The sequence below is a fragment of the Chinchilla lanigera genome, unplaced genomic scaffold (assembly GCF_000276665.1).
Source record: "Chinchilla lanigera isolate Chin_1 unplaced genomic scaffold, ChiLan1.0 scaffold00004, whole genome shotgun sequence".
Lineage (NCBI taxonomy): Eukaryota > Metazoa > Chordata > Mammalia > Rodentia > Chinchillidae > Chinchilla > Chinchilla lanigera.
In genome coordinates, this window is record NW_004955405.1 from 25,533,998 (window position 1) to 25,554,220 (window position 20,223).

The 20,223-nt window shown below is 34.6% G+C and overlaps 1 protein-coding gene across 3 annotated transcripts in view; it reads right to left on the reverse strand.

The window, feature by feature from the left end:
- Cep290 (centrosomal protein 290kDa) overlaps window positions 1-20,223 on the reverse strand; it is a 73,985-nt gene that overhangs the window by 961 nt on the left and 52,801 nt on the right. For all 3 annotated transcript variants that reach the window (XM_013518127.1, XM_013518131.1, XM_013518124.1), the window contains 12 exons: window positions 18,962-19,107; window positions 18,480-18,635; window positions 15,269-15,392; window positions 11,291-11,425; window positions 10,286-10,363; window positions 9,114-9,278; window positions 8,072-8,194; window positions 6,942-7,114; window positions 3,404-3,545; window positions 2,239-2,312; window positions 1,604-1,698; window positions 700-779 (listed from right to left, as the gene is read on the reverse strand). In XM_013518127.1, coding sequence (XP_013373581.1) covers window positions 700-779; window positions 1,604-1,698; window positions 2,239-2,312; window positions 3,404-3,545; window positions 6,942-7,114; window positions 8,072-8,194; window positions 9,114-9,278; window positions 10,286-10,363; window positions 11,291-11,425; window positions 15,269-15,392; window positions 18,480-18,635; window positions 18,962-19,107 — 1,491 coding nt within the window. The remainder of the gene's footprint in view (window positions 1-699; window positions 780-1,603; window positions 1,699-2,238; window positions 2,313-3,403; window positions 3,546-6,941; window positions 7,115-8,071; window positions 8,195-9,113; window positions 9,279-10,285; window positions 10,364-11,290; window positions 11,426-15,268; window positions 15,393-18,479; window positions 18,636-18,961; window positions 19,108-20,223) is intronic.

Genomic DNA, 20,223 nt, shown 5'->3' on the forward strand with positions numbered 1-20,223 from the left:
ATTATTCAGATTCTGGTGAAATTTACTCTTTCTCTAAAAGTATATTCAGAAAGAACTTCATCATTCATAGTTTAGTTATTCTGGTTAAGGTTTTTTGGTTTAGGCTTCATTTATATTTTCTTTACAGATACCGACTTTTTAATGAATAATGATGCTCTACTTTTTATAAGTGTACTCAAGATGAAGGAAAACCTGGTACTTCTGCCTGGTTAAGTTAGACATCTGGAGAAGACAGAATTTGAGCTTCAATTGCATTTAGAGTAGCCAGCGATTGGTCACCAGCTAATTCTCCTATCAGGGCCCTTTTGTTCTGTTCAGAGTATTAAAAATAGTAAAGCATAGAAAACATTTTTAAAGGACCTAATCACCTTAGGAAAAGGTTTCTGAATAGAATTTCAAGAGGTATGTAAAGACATCATTCCCAGTGTGACCTAAAACTTAAATCAAGAAAATATTACCAAAAAAATGTAGAGTTATATTTGTTACAGTTCAAAAATAAATTTACTTTCTAATTCTATTTGTTTTGAGTATTTTGTTAGCACCTACTTAATAAATTTTTTAGCATAAACATAATGTACTTTGTTATCAAGATGAAATTATAATGAAATAAAAATAATTCCATATATTTTCAGGATACATACTTAAAACTCAAAAGATGATCATACAAATTGTTCTCCATAAAAGATTTATAGTATCTACCTTCAAATGCTGCTTTTCTAGATCTGATGTTTTGAGCTGTGTCTCCAGATCTTTTATAGTTTCCTTTAGTTGATAAGCATCTGACAAAAAAATAAAGACGACTCAGGTTTTTGTCACTCCAATTTCAAGATAAAGGATTTTTTTTAGAAAATAAGCAGAAAACTTATGAAACCTACAGCCTTGAAAATACATCATTTTATGGCTGAAACACTTTACAGTCTGAATACTTAATGGTATCCCTGTTAGGTATATCACAGCAAGCAAAAAGAGAAAAGTCATTGCAAATACAGAGTAAGTCCATGAATATTGACTTTTGAACTTACAAATGTTTTGTTCAGTCAGGCAAATTTGTAAATACAGAATCCTCACATGAGGAATCAACTGTACACTGTGTGTGTGTGTGTGCACATACAGACACATTTTGTATATGTATCTGTGTGTATGTGGTATATGTTAGTGGCTTTGTATATATGTGTGTGTACCTGCATGTACAGAGGAATAGCAGACTCATTAGCAATCACTCCTGAAGGGGAATGGCAAGTAAGAGGGACAGTGTTTTGCAGTAGAAAAATAATGTGTACAGTGTTTAGCTGTTTATAATTTTAAATTAAGAACAACAAAGGAACAATTATTAATATTTAGAAGAAAGGGTCTATATTTACTCCTTACTCCTGTGGTGTGATTAAATCTGTAACACCTTGTGCAACATGTGAGAAATCTATACTTGCTACTCAACATAAACAGAGGTTTGAATGGGAATACTTTTATTGGGAGACAACAACTCCTAAAAGTTCCTATCAGGGATTTGGTTCTCTAGGGAGATAATTATTAGAAACCTAAACAAACATGGCAAATTCTAATTAAAAAATGTGGGGTAGATAACAAGTCTTAAAAAATACATTACCAGGAACAGTGCTTTCAGCTCCACTTTGATCCTTGTTTACTTCTATCTGATATATTAATTCTGCTTTTTCTTTCTCCAGTTGACTGTAAGCTAGTCTGGAACACAATGATGTATTTTTAAAAAGCCTATAGACATCGCTTCACAAAATACATGAGTACTTCTTAGAAACTATTGATGTACAGTTCTCACAACATGTTAGTATTTATGAAGGTAAACATTTATTCACCTTTTTTCTGAAACATTCTCAGACAGTATAGAATCAAAAGCCTTGAACATCTACCCTGATGTTAGTTTTAAGAGTAGTTTTCTTATAAGGACTCAATGAAAATAGGCTATAGAGACTCCTCCAAGTAAACAACTGTCCTTTAGTATTTGTTCCCGGAAAACAGTGGCTTTATCCAACCATGCCACTAGGGAAATTTAAATTACCAATGGGCAGCATTAGGATTGGATATAGCCTTTTTCTCAGTATCTAATATATAAAGGAGTAACTAGCCCTGGAACGATGACATAATGACCTATTAAGCAGCAAAGTTGAAAGAATCTACTCTCTAGCTATAGAAAATCTAGTTACATAAAACACAGTTTTAAAAAAGAAAGAAAAATAAAAGTAGTCATATGAATACAGAATGTACCTAAGAACCTGCAGCTCCCGTTTAAGGACTTCCTCTGTCTCAGCATCTTCAGGAACATGCTTGAGAATCTCAACCTTCAGTCACAAGTTAGAACATAGGAGTTTTGGGTAGAAATATAAGGTTTTATAATGATACACAGTTTTAATGAAATATTAAAAACTGGACTTTTGCAAGCACATATAATCATATTTCTATGTTCTAGTCACTATTTATTTATTCAGTAATTACTTACTACCACATGCTAGTCATCATAAGTCCTGAGGATACAGCAATGAACAAAAGAGCCAAAGTTCCTTTTTGCCATAATCTAAATTTTTAACCAAGGAAAATGAGGATATGATACAAGGTTCTGACTGATACAATGTGTGTTAGTGCCAGACGGTAAAAAGGCCTGTCAAAAATGATCCAGGTAAGAGGACAGAGGGTGGAAGGTGAGGGCTGGGGATGTCTCTCTAAGAGCCTTCATTTCAGCAAGGACATGAAGTGTGGAAGTGGACTATGATAGTACTGGACAAGCAGTACTCTAAACAAAAACCAAATGTAAAGCTTTGAAGTTTAAATTGGTGTGGTTTGTATGAAGGATGAAAAAAGTTACTGTGGCTAAAACACTGTGATAGAACATAGAAGACTGGAGCAAAACTCAGGTGTCAGACCATGACTTTACAGACTAGAAACAGACTTTAAAGTTTTATTCTAAGGTGATGAAGAACCATTGGCAGATTCTGAGGCAGGGACTAGTATTTTGCTTAACACTTCAGAAAGATTATTGGACAACTGTGTGGAAAACAGACCACGGATATGGAAAAGGGAAAATAGCAAAAGCAGAGGTCAAGACACCAGAAGATCAGTTAGGAGATCACTGCAGTTGTTTTGAGTATGAGATAACAGCTTGCACAAGATGGCACTGATGGAGATACTGACACTCAGATCTGGGATGTATTTTGAAAATACAGCTGGTATGACTAAGTGATCAAAGAGATGTGGAGAATGACAGGATGAAGTCGATGATTCCGAATTCCTGGCTCAAATAAATGGATGAAATGCTGGTGTCAGTTAAAAGAGACTGCTAGGAAAGGAATTAAGATTTCATTATATTTTTTACTTAATACAAAGATTCTCTTGAATATAATGCATTATTTTATCATATAAAAATTGTATTACATGCCTGTTGTTCGAGGTCTTCAGTATATTTCTTAACTTTTTGTTCTCTCTCTGTTGCTTCTTTTACAAGCTGTTTGAGGTCAGTAATGCTTTGATTTTTTTTGGCAATATCAGTTTCCAATTCTTTCAGTTTAGTTTCATACATTCTGAAAGTATAAAGGAAAAACCATATAGACATGGTATGTAATTTCTCATTAATTCAGTTCAAATTATTACACTAAAAATAGTCAAGAATATCTTACTATATTCTCTTCTAGTCAAAACCATTGTCCTTTTTAGGTACATACTTACTTAGCACTGAAAGGTTATAGCAGGGGTAAGTATTTCTATTTAACAAATATTCCAATTAAAAGAAAGTATCTAGGTGCTTCCCCAAATTATGAATACAGATGGAGTCTGTATTGGACCACTGTAAAGTTCAGTGTAAAAGTCAAAACCAAAAAACAGAGATACAAAGTCAAATTCATCAGACTATGCAATTTGTATTAGTAGAAATGTTTAGGAATACAAAGATGGCAGAAAAACATGCATACACACAAAAGTTTCCATACATATACACAGGGGAGGTATCCATGGAAAACACAATACAAAAAATCCTGTAGCCGAACTAAAAATCTGTCCAAAGGCATGGGTAGAATAATACATGATATGGGAAGAATGAAGACTGTAAAAATCTAAAAAGTTAAAAAATCCATATGACAAAGCAAATTGTCAAAAAATTGAGCTAAATAGTTTTAAAGCAATATCACCTAAATGAAGATAATGCTTGTAATATTCAAACTTTTCCAGAAAAGAGGGAAGGGGGAGGATTGCCTTTCTGTTAAGTTAAAAAGGCTAGTAATATTTCTTTGGCACCAAAATTTGGTAGAAATAGTGTAAGGAAGAAAAATCATGATTATCTAAGTATATTCAAATAACTTTTAATAGACCATAGAAGACAATGCTCTTAACTTGATAGGACTACCCACCTAAGGATAAAGTAAAACATAAGATGCCCGTTCCTTCACTTCATCCTCTTCGCTGTTCAACCCATCCAAGCAGAGAGGCCTTCTCTAATGATGCTGTGTAAAATAACCTCTAGCTCGCCCTAGACTGTCCCACAGTCAGAAGTTGGGACACAGAATATGTATTAATAAGTTCATTGAGTAAAGAACTATAAGGACTTCAACATCAGAAAGACCAGCTGTATCACGGATCCCAAAAGACATCTATAAAGTGCTTCAATGAACTCAGTTTAATTTTCTTTTTTTTTTTTTTGGTACTCGGAATCGAACTCAGGACCTTGCGCTTGGCAGGCAGGTGCTGAGCTATATCCCCAGCCCACCAGTGAACTTAGTTTAAGACTAGCAATTTTTTTTCCCCCGCCCAGCCAGGAGGTAGGTTCAGGGAACCTGGAAGTCAAGGATCAGAATGACCTTTTCCTCTGTCAATAAATTTCTATTTTGACTTATTTTTTCTTCAAAAGAGTTTAGTAAAGGCATTCTCTATGCTCAGTTACACTGGCAGTTTTCAGATTAACAAAATAGAAATGATTTGAGCTGTAAAATTATCTCCAGTTGTGATTAATATCTTCATCTTCCTTCCCAACAGTTTATAAATTTCATTAACTTCTTTTGCAGTTTCAGAGAGCCCTTTTAGAAAAGGGGAGGAATCACCATCTCCACAGATACAAATAACTTGAGCCAGACAAACTGCTCAAAAGGAGAGAACAACTGGGATGGGAGAAAGGAGAAAAAGGACGGGGCGGGGGGTAAATATATATATACACAAGATAGCTAAGATAACTGTATTACTAATTTCTATTGGTTTATTGAAAGGAACAGTTAATGCCTAATTGATCAATTTTGCATGCCTATATCTGGTAATCTGAACAAGTACTTTGAAGATAACAATATGCAATATAACAACCATTGTTAATTCCTATCATCTTGTTTTGAAATTCTGTATCATTTTTGTTTTTATCTTCTTTAAAATAAAAAAAAAAAGATATAAAATTCAATCAAAGTCATAGTAAGAATTAGTTTTTTCCAGGGCATGGAAATTACCCAGCTCTCTGAAGGAACCCAAGCAAGAGAGGCCTCTTTGACAACACCCAGCAAGAAGAGTAGATCCTCCTAGTAGCAGGTACTAGGTAAATATCTGCTAAATAAATATCTCAAAGTAATTTAAAACTCTTTCTGATATGTGACTCAAGAAGAAATGAAAGGATCAGCCAAAACATTCACGGTTAGCGAATGTTAAAAACATTCACTGTTAGCTAGGGTTGCTAGCTGGAAGCCACTGCTGGTACCTGAAGACAAAAGAATTGAACCTTTTTCCCTCCATACTAACATGCTTGTTATCTTCACCCTGACCCTAAATGGGCATAGTATTTGTTTTCAGGATGTAGATGGAAAAAATGAGGGCCAGAGAGAGAAGGGCAGATTCTCACTGTAGGTATAGTGGCTCCATAGGAACCAAGGACTCCTCCAGGCTGCCCCTAATATGCTTACTTAACCTTCTCTTTTCTCCTTAGCCTTGCCTGACAAGGGCAAGTACAGTAAGGCCAGTCCATCACTGTGGTAATACTCCCATCCTAGCTGTAGTGATGATGGTGGGCAACATCGTGCCTCCCATCAAGCTCATTCCAAATAGCAGGTAGGGCAGATGTAGCCCTCAAAGACATCAAAGGGGGGACCAAAGAAATACAGATGTTAGGAACTTTAGGAAGATGGTAAGATTTAGATGAGTCTGCCTCTTGAAATTAGAGCAGCAGATATACTGACGGCAAAGAACGCTACTTTACACAGGACGGCTTTGGAGGGAAAGGACATGGGCTGGATCCCACTGGCAATTTGCCTCAAGGCTCTGAATTAGCAGTGGGAATGACACTAGAGCCTTTTGCCAACTCCTCACCATCATGATGAACTAGCCGTGGTGGTATGAATCATGGCGATTCAAGGACACACGACTGTTTACCTGTAAAATCTCACAGCCACAAAGATTAGCTTCATAGGCAAAAATCCCATATATTTTCAGGAAAAAGTCACAGCGTGGGAGAAAACTGAGTAGCAAAAATCAGAGGGCAGACTGAAACTGCTGAATTCACCTCTTGGGGCTATCTGAAGAGAAAGCGTCCAGGTGAAAATTCCAGAAGTACTGCGACTCAGCACAGATTGTGACAAGGAAGATCTCTTGTCCCTAGCTCCTATCTGAAGTCCAGATGAAGCAGCGGAGGTTGCAGATGGAGGATAACAGCACCAGGGGAACCTGGCAGCGTCAGCCCAGGCTTGTGGCTGACAGCAGCTTCATGACATGCACCTGGCTCCACAGCCTGAGCCTAACTCTGTGCTTCGCAGGCCCTGCCACCCCAACTAGTGAAACACGTTAAGGAAGAAAAAGACCAGCGAAACTAAGACAGAACATTAGTACTATGTTAAATTAAACAACCCAACTGTCCATCTGGATAACGAGGCTACTAAGAATAATATTCTTAAAATCTGTGACGTCAGGATCAGAACTAATTATACTTTTACAAGTTTCAACAGTGTATTTGTGCCTACCTTGTAAGGACAATCGATTTCCAGCTCTTGCTGTCAGCACCTTCAAGCTGTGGACCTCTACTTTCTGCTAACTGTAATCTCTTACCAGTCTCTTCTAGCTGAACTGTCATCTTCTCGTTCAGTATCTCTAAATTATTCTTGGCTATCCGCAGTTTCTCTGCAGCTTCAGTTTCCTAACATTAAAAGCTAATTAGTATATTATGACAAAACATAATACCATTTTCAAAGATGGAATGTATTCAGAATTGCACATTGGAAAGGAGAGTTCAAATGCTGATTAAAACCGATAAAAAATCCAGTGTGTCGCCTCTAATACACAATATGATCACACAATTACTAAGAAAAATCACGTAAATGAGGCCAGAGAAATATATTTACATGTATTTACTCTAGTGGTTACTTTCCAATTTGTCATTTTGTTCTCTGTAATATTTTTAAAATAATGGGACAGTTTGAATCTTTTTACACATTTAATGCACAATGTGTTTTGATTCCCTAATTTAAAAGAACTAGTTATAAGCATAAACCATGTGTAAGTGACAGATAATTTCCACTATTACACATCTATATTAAAGCATTGATAGTATCACTGTGGCCTCATAATACAAAGTTTCTCTTCTAACTAGTTTACAATATAATAATTTCAATTTATTCAGTAGAGCATCCCTTATAAATAACAATCCCTCCTTGTCTGGAGCAAGAAGTATATTTTGCCATTTAAATAAAAAGGGAAGGCAGGTTCTAAGTCACATGTGCAAACATTAACTCACTTAAACCTCACCAAAGCTCTGTGACTTAAGTTTACTTACTATTCCCCATTTTATACATGAGGGAATTGAAGAACAGAGAAGTAGCTTGTTCTCATTCCCATGACTGCTAAACAATAGAGCTAGGAACTGAACCTAGCATGCGTGGCTTCTACATCACAGTGCCTCTGAATTTATTGATTTTCATAGTATCAATATCCCTCACGGTGAAAGGATATAATGATGCTAGGTATAAAAACACAATTCCTAAATTTCTTAATTAATTACCAGCTTTGCATAGACACTCTCATTTTAAGTTTTGCCTAGATGGCTTTCTTAATTAAAAGAAAAATTGATAATTTTAATTAGGCAGAAAAGTTGTACCTTTTTAAGTTCTTTACGAAGCCTTTCATTTTCAGCAACAATTTTTTCTGTGCCTTTGGTCTTAGATTCGTACTGCATGCTCAACTGACGTCCAAGATGAGCTTTAAGTTTTTCTAATTCAGCCTAGTAATTAAAACAAAAAACCCCTCAAAACTACACATTATCAAAAAAGTGAAATTAAAAGAAAGATCTTTCAAACTCAGAAAATTTAATTCAAAGTAGCTTTAGTAACGACATTTGACATGATTAAGAATTGAAGGCTTCCCTTGAATACTGGTTATTTAAACAGAAGTTACCACCCTTGGCTATACATTAGAATAAAGTGATGACTGTACAACACAAAAATCAAAAAACCCCAAAACAACATCAGAGGACCCACTAATCAGTGTCAAGGATGGGGTCTTGGGCATCATATGTTTAAAACCAGATACAAGTACTGTTATGGTTTGTGTCTTGATGTCCCTCCAAAGCCTCAGGCAGTCATGGGGCAGGCTTCTAGGGTTTTTTTGATATATCGTCCAATACTGGGATTATGGGTGTGAGTGCTACACCCGCCCTGGGGCAGGTAGTTCGCATACAATATAAGGGAAGGAAAGAGGCTTGCCCTTGCCACTCTGCCATTTTGTTCTTGCTGCTTTTGCTATCTTCTGCCGCCATGAACTGTTGCCCTCTGCCATGTGCCACTTTGCCTTGGAGCCAGCCAAGTATGTATTGAAACCTCCACAAACTGTAAGCTAAATAAACCTTTCCATCTTTAATTTGGGTGTCAGGTAGTTTGTCTCAGCAATGAGAGAAAAGTAACGAAGACAAGTAGTATTCCTAGCACCAAAGTGAGAATCAATGGTCTTGAAAAAACGAAGACTAAGTAGAACCACTCTATGACTGACCGTATATACCTCTCCAGTAAGTTTTTTCAATTAGTATAAAATATATACAGCATCCATTAAGGCATTTTATACACTGAATTTAAAGTTTACCTAAAGTTTTTAAAAACTAAAATATTAAAACATTCACATTAAAATTATCAAATTTTTAAAATTACCTTTAATTTCTCATTTTCCTTTTCAATATTTGCCATTTTTTCACTGGTCAGTATCCCTGATGCTCTTTTCAATTGTTCATTTTCTCTTTGAACTTTTTCAACTACTTTTTTCATTAAGCCAATGGTTTTTTCAAGTTCTGGGACTGTCTTTCCACTTCTACCAGACTGCAAAGACATGTCAACCTTTTCATCCAGTAGAATATGAAGTACCAACCACACAAGAGGCCCATAACTGTACTCATTATTAATACTTCCTCATAACTGATTCCAAATTTTGTATTAATTCAATATAGCTCTCAAACAATTGTGTTACATAGGAATTATACTTCTCACTTTATATACATGAAAACCAAAACTTAAAAAATCTAATATTCCTAAAATCATGTAATAGATAAATAATGGCTTAATAGTTTAGCTTTGATATTGATCCACATTAGTAAATCTAAATATTCCACTCAGTTAATATTCTCTCAAATATACTAGTAGTCTCATTTATAGAAAATTAATTCACAAAAGAGAAATTGTATCTTTAAAGAGCTCATCAGTAATCAAGTTTTACTGTAGCATTATATACATAATTCAGTTTTTGTCTAAGTAAGAGATATATCTGAAATTAAAAAACTCAAAAATATTAAGAGAGCTGGGTCACCAGTTAGTAAGAATAATTGTTTATAATTTCAAATAAAAATTTTTTTAATAATTGAGTAAAACTGTGCTTCATTTTTTCACTGTTTGATTCATATTCATTATTAATCAGAAAAGGTCAAATTGACATGTTTTGTTTCTTTTTAAATATTTTATTTTTAAGATGACATTATATTATGTGTAGTATAAAATATAAATTAATATCAGAATTAAAATTTCTAAAAGAAACAATTATACTCATTTTCAAGTGTGTAATAATTGTATTAATGAAATAAATCAAGTATCATCTCACCTCAGGATCTTTAAACTTCCTATTTCTACTTTCTGGAATTCTTTTTTTGGTATTTATATGCACATGCACTATCATTTTAAACATAGGTGGCGGCAAGATATTTTCCAACAATACTCTTAATATTTTCATTGAATCATCATATATTTAAATTATTACCTGAATGAGTTTTTGCAATATAATTGGTTCTCATCAACATGATATCGATTAGCTTTGGCCCTATAAGCAACAAACTCACCCCTCTAAGTTTCCGTTCAACCTCTGCTTTTTCTTTCTTAAGAAATTCACACATTTCCTTCAAATCGCTTACTTGATTCTAAGAGAGAAAATACACAGCAATCTGACATAATTACAACCATTCAAAAGGACAGGCAAATAATTCATGTGAACTAACAATCTTTTTACTAGTATAGCAAATTCAACTGGATCTTTATACAAACAAAGACTGCGAACTAAGACATACATTAGTATGTCTTATAATATTTTGTATATCAACTTTCAAGAAATAGTTCCACATTATTGCCATAGTATACACTAAAACTCTGTCACTTTACACAGGTAGATCTTTATCCATTTGGTATGAAGCAAAACAGAACTGAGCTAGTGGGACAAAGATTCCTATAACAGGAAAGGATACAGAAAACCAAAAGCTAAAGAAATTAACAAGAAAAAGTAAAATTTCTAAAAGAAACAACTACCCTCATATTTTCAAGTGTGACAATTGTTAACAAAATAAACTAAGTATTCTTTCACCTCAGATCACTCCAACTTGCTATTGCTATTGTTTGGAATTCTTTTTCTAGTATTTGTCTCACTTCCTTACCTCTCCCCCGAGCTCTCTGTTCATCATCACCTTTTTAAGAGACCTCTCTTACTACCTGATTTTAAATTGTACTTCCACCTCTATCCTTTACCAATCATGTTTCACTTCTTAGCATTTAGCATCAGTTGACATGCTATCTATTGACTTGTCTACCAGTTTATTATCAGTCTTCCCCAATGGAATGTAAGTTTTACAAATACATATATTTTTGACTGCTATATCCCAACATCTAAAAGTGTATGAGGTAAAGTTGGCCCCCAACGAATAACTATGAAATGAGAAAGTATATAAAATATACCATTACTATGATATTATATGAACATTCATTTCATAAGCTAATATAAGTAAACATAATGACTGTGTGGGAGGGGACAGGTTCAGGCTTCAGTATCCTAACACAATACAAAGTGTTACACTTACCTTTAGTCTTGGTAAATCTTTATTTGCCTGTTCAAGCTGAAATTTCAGTTCAATATTTTCAGATGACAATTTCAAGTTTGCCCTCTGGAGCTCTTGTTCTTTTTGATAATGATCACCTGACTCTATTCCGGAAGTCTTCAGAAAAATGAAATTTGGAATAATTTCAAAGTTTAATAAATAAAAGCCACAAAATACATCTGGGATGAAAAAATACTATGTCAAAAGAGAAATTTCTCCTCAAAATAGTATGAAAAACTTGTTCTAGAGAAAACTAGTTCTAGAGAAAACTAAATAAGTTAGAACATAAAACTAGTAGTACGCAATGAAGTTTAACTGAATCAGAAAACAAAGTATGACATATATATAAACTGCCTTCACAAATATACTCTCAAAGTGATTACAATAATTTATGGTGGTTTTGTTAGTTTTAAATAAAAGGTATCCTGTTTTATGGATTAAATTGTATCCCTTAATTTTCCAAATCATATATGTTAAAGTTATAATATTCCCAGTATCTCAGAATGTGATAATAATTCCCAGTATCTCATTTGGAGACAGGTAATCAGGTCAAAATAAAGTCACTGAAGTAGATACAATCCAATATGACTCTAGGATTCTTATAAAAGGGAAAGCTTGGGAATTTGGACACAGAGACACGCATAACAGAAAGATGATGTGAAGAGACACAGAGAAAATGGACACTGTAAGCCAAGACTTAGGTCAGATTTTCCCCTGAAAGCCTTCAGAAGGAATCAACTCTGTCAATACCTTGAGTTTGGATACCTGGCCTCCGGAACTATGACCAGAAATTTTTGCTGGTTAAGCCACCCAATTTGTAGTACAGCTGTCCCTCAGTATCCACAGGGGATTAGTTCCAAGACAGACCCTTCCTCCCACAAAATTTGTGGATACATAAATCCCTTAGGTAAAGTATGATATTTGCATATAATATATGAACATTCTCCTAAATACTTCAAATCATCTCTACATTACTTTTAACACTTAATACAATGTAAATGTTGTTCAAATAGTTTAGTTATTATACTGTATTCTTTAGAGGATGACAGGAAAAGGAACATCTATACATAATCAGTACAGACACAACTTTTTTCTTTCAAATAATTCTGATCCATGGTTGGCTGAATCCTCACATGCAAAACCCTTGAATATGGAGGGCCTGCTGTCATTGTTATGGCAGGCTGGACAAACACTACAAAGAGAAGTGCCCCAATTCCTTCCTCCTCAGGAAAGCATTTCCTCACTTGCTAAAGGGACCACTCATTCCTCGGAAAAGCACTACTTTACATTTCTTTGGTATGAATCTAACTTGGCTTTTTTAAAATTTCCCATTCTGAACTGTAAAAATTATTTGAGAAATATGTGCTTATGTTTCCTACAGATTGAGTATAATAACACCTACTTCACAGGACTCACGTGAAATAATCTTGTGAAAACACAGCATGGCTTTAGCTTTTTCTTTCCAGTTTTTCTGTTTACTGGCCCAATGGGCTATGAAATCAACATTACAGACATTGTAATTCTGAAGCTATAATAATATATAAATATACCTATTATCCATATCTCCAAAACATTTTTAACTATCAGAATTTACACTACTTGATTTTTTTTTAAAGAAATATATATTTTCTTAGGTAAAAAGTAGTAAAAGCAAAGAAGTCATAAAATAAGCCCTACGAAATTAAAGAAAATGTGGGCAGACATTTGATTTTGAGGATGCATATTATGCTGGCAGAAAGAGAGCACGTTTCCACCTGGCTTTTGTCTAAGAGAATGAGTATGCACATATACATACGTAGTAGCAAAAAAAAAAAAAAAAGACACTTTTGTTGATGTCCACAACCCACAGTGATACCTTCCTACTTATTCATCAATTCTGACTCTTCCCACTTCTAGTTTACACAAGAACATCTTATCACTTACAAGGCTGTTGGTTTTTGCATGTCATAAGTGAAGAAACTATACAGGGTAACTTTTAAGACCTCTCCAGACATGTAAATCTTTAATTCTCTTTTAAGCTTTTCTGTTTCCCTCACTTTCTCTCTTTTGTCTGTGGTAGCTATTTTATTTGATGAATGATAGTCACCTATGAGCATCACTGACTGATCTATTTGAAAATATAACAAATATCACAGAAGGTAGTTACTCTGAGATTTTACATGAGAATATATTTCAATACTTTCCCTAAAATATGAATGTAGTTATTACGTAAGTAAATGTGTATCAGATACAAATGTGTATCATATTTACTTATGTTATTACATAAGTAAATGTGTATCTTTTGCTTCTATACTCAGAAAATAAACATAAAGTTAGTAGTTTTGACTGTCCAAATTTCTTCAAAATAAACTCTAGTGATCAACAGAGATGTACTTATTCTCCAGACTCCTATGCAAAATAGAAAAAAACATTTTGCAAAGTGCTATGAGAAATATACTTAGGCAATGAGCCTGAAACAATATAGATGACAAAAAAAAAAATTGTAAGCTCTCTTTTTTCATTATTGGAAAGTACTTGCTACAATACATGGTATAAAGACCACCAAACGAACTTGCTATACATCATACAGCAAGTAAATACAAAAGGTTCAATTAGAAATTTCTAAGACAAAAATAAACACTTCTAAAAGGGCTTATTTTTGCTATTTCTTTATCCAATATTATGCTTTATAAAAAGTATAGCAATGGTAAAAAATGAATTCTAAACTGACTGAGGAAATGCATAGCTCCTGACTTTGGCAATAAGTAGTTAAAAATTAGTGCTTTAAAAAGAAGTCTATTAATGGCTTAGAATTTTTAAATATCCTATATATTTTGATTCTGGTATTATATGCATGTCTGACTTGCTATAAGAAAACACAGCTAATGAAGAAATAAAGAACTGCTGTAGAGCCAAACCGAGGACATTCTATGTTCGGGCTGAACTGATATCTCAGATTCATAATTTGTCTGCGCCCCTCCTCAGCACTGAGGACGCACAGACAACTGTGCCCTGATTATGGCTTCCACAGCAGTCTGGGGTCAGTGTAGCTGCTGTGACTCACACCTTGAGCTATGTGTCCCTTCCCCGTTTCATTCTTACCTATCTTACTTGCTTCCCTTTCATGTTCCTGTTTATAATTTTCACAACATTCTGGGTTCATTTTCTCATCTTTAGGATTGTATGCATTTTCAAAACTGGAGTTAAAGTCTACAATGTCACCATGGTTTGACCTAAGTGGACTTAGTTTATTGTTTAATCTTGCTTCAGCTCTACTGAACTTAGCAGGATCTACATCCTCTGCTTTGTGGTTTTGTTGACCGTAACACCACAGACTACTACAATGATGTAATTGTCACTGGTATCTATTCTCTTCCCGTTTCTACTGTAAGCACTGTTTCAGAAAAAAAATTTATTTGGTTCCTGAATAAAGTGCTCTTTTTGTGCAAAGTAATATATCTTGTATATATTAAGACTAATCACAAAGGAAGCACGCATACCAGGTTGTGCTGATGTAGAAAAAAAGAAATGTAAAAGGGAAAAATGTATCTCCCCCCACCCCATCTAGCTATAACAAATATTTAAAACAAGAGCCAAACAATTCAACATTAGTCATTAATGAGTCTTTACCAACTAGAAATACATCACATATACCAATGAAAATAGTGTGGCAACATATTTCCTCCTTTATTAAACTATATACTCCTGCCACAGCAAAATGTGTAATAATTACATTTATAGTTTCCAGTTATCACCTGTAATGAAGTTTTACATTAACTTTACGAATCTTAAATTCTATTATGTTAGGATTAAAGACGTTACTATATATATATATATATATATATATACATCATTACTTAGTACAAATAAAAGTTAAATTTACTGTGTCAATGAAAAAGTTTTAATGTTTTGGTCAGACAAAGGAACAAGTATATTTCACTTTTATGCATATAAAAATAAGGGGAAAAGATGTACACTTACTGGAGGGCTAGGATATTCATCCTTCGAAAATTGGTTTTCTAAAGCATTAAGTTTTTCTTGAAGGTACCTATTCTGTAAGCGTAAATCTTCTATAACAGAATCTCGAGGAAGGGCCTGATGATTCCTGTGAACAACCAGATTCTTTATTGTACAAATTTTAACTTTCTCTTGTTCACTATATTAAAATATAAGAAAGCAATGAAATACGCGATATGTTTATTAACACAGGTAAACATTTTTCAAAACTTCTAAAATCTATAAAAATAAATTAGGACATCATAAATATATGATAAATTAATCTTTTACAGAAGATTTACTGAAGGGTTCCCTTACTCTTTACCTTTTTAAAATTAGATTTTATTGGGGCATTTTAGATATACACAATGATCACATTCATCATAGAGAATTTGTACCTGTGCATGATATAACATTTTTTTCCCATTCCCCTACTCTTTCTTCAACCCCTTCTCCCCTCCCCACTCACAAAAGCTTCATTTCCAAGTTTTCCTTCTTTGCTCATTTTTTAAAACTTTTCGCTTCTTTCTTTTCTATCTCCCTCTCCTTTGTTCCCCTCCCCTTTTGAACATTTTCTTCCTATTTCACAATATCTATTATACATTTTGGTTGAAGGGTACTTTAAACTATCAGTTAAAAAGTACATTTTGCTGTAAAGAAACATATTAAAATAACAGGTATCTATTTATGTAAGACAGTTAAAACATACACCATTGAAACAATTATGTAATAATTACATAACATCCATGTTTTTCTAAAAAAACTCTAGGATCTAAAAAGGCTCTGAATAGTTCCAGGTAATAATCTTTTATTTAAAGTTTAAACTTACCTGTGTGGCCTACAAAACTCTCCATAATTTTGCTCAACAGTATCTATCAAACCTAACTCTCCCAGAGACTTCCTTTACATAGGTACATAAATCCACTGTTAACCAGACATGGAACATTCATCTTACTTCTATATCTCTACCGGGGAGATGCCCTGTGTCCTACATCCATACATACTTCATTTTAATTTCTGTATCTGATTCACAAAATTTGGAAATCAAACTTCTTAAATTTGGAGAGGTTAAGCGTCTTTTACAAACTTTCTCCAATTACCTCATTGCTTGCAGATTCACATCAGAAAAACAAAGGAGAAAAGAACCTTCAAAAGCATTTGAAGATTTCAAAAGTGGTAATAATTGATTCTCATGGAAACAAGCAGGCTAATAAAAATGAGTTTTGTCTTGAATCTATGTTTAGACTGAAAATAAACCAGGAAGGGAAAACCTATTGTTGGACCAAGCAATAACTTTAAACATATGTCAAGACAAACAATTCCTTGATCATTTTTTTTCCACTGTCAAGGGAAATTCTGAAGGACAAACAGAACAAAACAAACCACCTCCCTCAAAAAAAACCCTGGAAACTTAAGACAGAAAGAGATGGAAAGTGGGTTAGAAGCTCATAAGAACATTATCTTTTTAAAGGTGCTGGGGAGGAAACCTAGTCTTTGCCTCTAAAATCATGGAATGAAGGTTGAGGCATGATACAACTCAGGAAACATAATGCGATGTCTTCACCCTGAGTCTCAGAAGTTCCCCTTCTCTCTCTTGAATTAGAAAACATCCCTGAACTCTCCTCCTCAGAGCCAACATCCACCTCCAGGTTGCAAATACTACGTCCAGCCCAGGTAACGGAAGAAGTAATGAAAAAGTAAATTCACTGTGGTTTGGCTGATACTTAAATTCTAGTATTCTGTCCAAATCTACCTAGACTACTGAGTTTTCAAAGTCCTCAAACAGCTGCACCTTAGATGGAGAAAGACAAGTGTGTGTTTACTCCATTGTGCCTAGAGCCCCCACGCGCTCACCCCCATCGATGCCACCAGGCCTTTTCCTTTAAGGAAGCCTGGGAGATTCGTTTCACTTTGCTATCTCCTTCCAAACTAAGTTTTCTGATAAAGTCATAATCACACAAAATAAAATACATTCATGTCCTAAAAACTAGAACTATTTACAATTTTATTTTTTAGTTATTCCTTCCAACATTAACTTACATTATATGTAACTTGGGATTTCCTCAGCCAAGGGCATTCAAATGAACCGTAATCATGTTAAAACTCACTGTCAAGGTCTAGTATTTGCCTGTAATATTTAAATATGGGGATACTTAACTTTCATAAATTTATCACATACTTTTCGATTTAAAAATTACGAGGGGAATCTTCTCCAGTTGATGGAGCTGTAATACCAATGGGGTGGGACAAATTTTTTCCTCCTCCTTCTTTCTGTTTTCTCATTGCTGCCTGGAATTAGTTTAGACCCAGAATGCCCCTCAAAAGCACGTGTGTTGAAGGCTTGGTCCCCAGCCTGCTATGTTAGACCCTGGTCCATCATCTCTCTCTCTCTCTGCTTCCCGGCCACCAGGAAGTAAGCCTTTTTGTCTGCCACCTGTTCCGGCTGCTCAAATGTTCTGGCAACGAAGTACCCATGGATTGAAACCTATGAAACCATGGGCCAAATGAATCTTCTTCATGTTCTCAAGGATTTTTTCAGTGACACAAAATTAACACACTTATCTACAGACATGCGCATCTGTTGAAGGGCACAGCATAAAAGGTGTAAATAAAGCTCCATAAGCTTTCTGTCCGAAGTCCCCCAGTGAGGAGCTGTAGGGAAAAAGGAGTATCATCAAGATGATAGAAAGGAAGGAATTCAAGAAAAAGGCCTATAACATTATTTGTGAACTTCTGAAGTCACTGTTGAGCTGCATTTGTAAAGCTCTGATTCATATCAGAACACAAGGGTTGTGGGAATTCAATACAACACAGCCCATGTGTTGTTAGACATCTGGTAAGTGGGAGGAGCACAGGCAGGACAGAGCTGAACAGCACGGCAGATGCTCTGAAAAGAAAATTGATGTTGGACTCACAGCCCACAGAGAGAAGGCTGGAATCTGCAACTTGGACCTAACCAGATGATTACATGTTAAAACCAAAATACACTTTCCACAGAATTTAAAAGACCCAAGGGGTCACAACAAAATATTCAAAGGTCGAGAATGCAATCCAAAATTTCACAGCATACAAAAAGTCAGGAATATCTCATATCAAATGAGAAAAGACAACACAACACACATTTATTATTTGCATACCTATGGGTCAAGCAGGTTTTCATCAAAATAGATACTATTATATCCATGTGGCAGCTTACCTCATGCACAGTAAGTCATGTTCTAGGTCAAGATTTCTCTTTTTTAATTCTTCCAACTCTTTTTCTGACTCCAACGCTCGGACTCCAATAACCTGATCAACAGTCATACCAGTTGTTTTGAGTTTCCTCTGCAAAGTATGTTTCTCTTTATCAGCTCTGTGGAATGTAGAATAAAATCATGAAAATATGCTGCTTACTGTTTGGTTTACTTAGTTTATTAGGCTGCAGCTTACTCACTATTAGAACAATATATATTAATTGTACCATTCTTTATTCGGTATGAACTAACTTACTTCAAAACCATAAAAAACTCCACTTGTAATTGTTAAAGTGTATATGAAGCACATTTTAAAGAAAATAAGTGAGTCATAATGAGAAATACTTAAAACTAGAAAATTTTTCACACTATCAATTATGAAAAATCATAACTTTCAGTTCAATAGATTTTACATATTATGTTTTACAACAAAAGTTAAACTTACTTGGCAAAAAGATCCTTCATAGTAGTCAACTGCTTTGTCAGGGTATAAACTTCTCCTTCTTTTTCTTTTAACTTGTTACGAATTCCCTCTATTTTGGTTTGCCATTTTTTACCTTCTTCCCATCTAATTAATTCTTCTCTAGCACTCTGTAAGCAGTAACAAATCAATCGTATAATTATCAGTATTATTTTTAATTTTAAGATTTATCAATTACAATCTACCTAGAAAAATAGTAAAGCAATACTTCCAAGATTCATTTTGCTATGCAGCTTCTAGAATCTTTAGGAATACCAATACATTAGCAAAAATGACCTTCAGTCTAAAAAGGCTTTATTCCATCACTTAACAGATAAAATTCTGGGTGAGTTTTGACCAACATCGGCACCTTTACAAGGCACCTTAAAAATGAAGATTTTAAAACAGATGATCATGTGCAATGTAAGCTTCTAATGAAGAACTGTATATATAAATTTTGTCAGCCCATGACGCTATCATCACAACTCATCAAATCTTCAATACACATAACTTCACCCATTCAACATATATTTATAGTAGGTAGTGCTAACCACAGGCCAGATACTATTCTAGGCACTAGGACTAGAAGTAATGAATAAACCCGATGAAAAATTGTATCTTCATGAATAGTACAATATAGTTTATGTTGGTTGAATGGGTAGGGAAAGGAGCAAAATATGGACAGTATATATAGTAAAATGAGAAAGAAACAAATTGGGAAGCAAATTATCTGCTTCTAAGTGCTCTTTAAAAAAGAAAAGAAAGGAAGTAGGGTATTATAGTGATAAGAAAATCAGCCAGCAATCATAGTGGTACCATAGCTTGTTATAATTTTGATAAAGGAGCCAAATAAAGCCTATGTAATTCTGTCAGGAGGATTTTAAGTTCAAGCCCAGACTGGTCAACTTGGTGACTTACTGAGACTTTGTCTCAAAGAAATAACAGAGGGCTGGCAATGTAGCTCAGTGAGAAGGTCCTGGGTTCAATCTTCAGTACCATAAAAATAAACAAAGTCCTCTAAAAGTCCAATGTGTTCAGAGGTAGCTTTCAGGAGGTGGCTAGATCACAAGGCACTATCATCATTGGTGAGTTTACATTTGTAAGTTCATAGCCTAATGTGCTGTTGGGAATTGTGGCCCTGTTGGAAAAGGTGGGTCACTGGAAGAGTGCTTTTGGATGGTCTATGTCTTTCCCTGGCTCCTCCTCACTCCCTACTTCCAGGGCTTGGGTTGAGCAGCTTTCCTCCA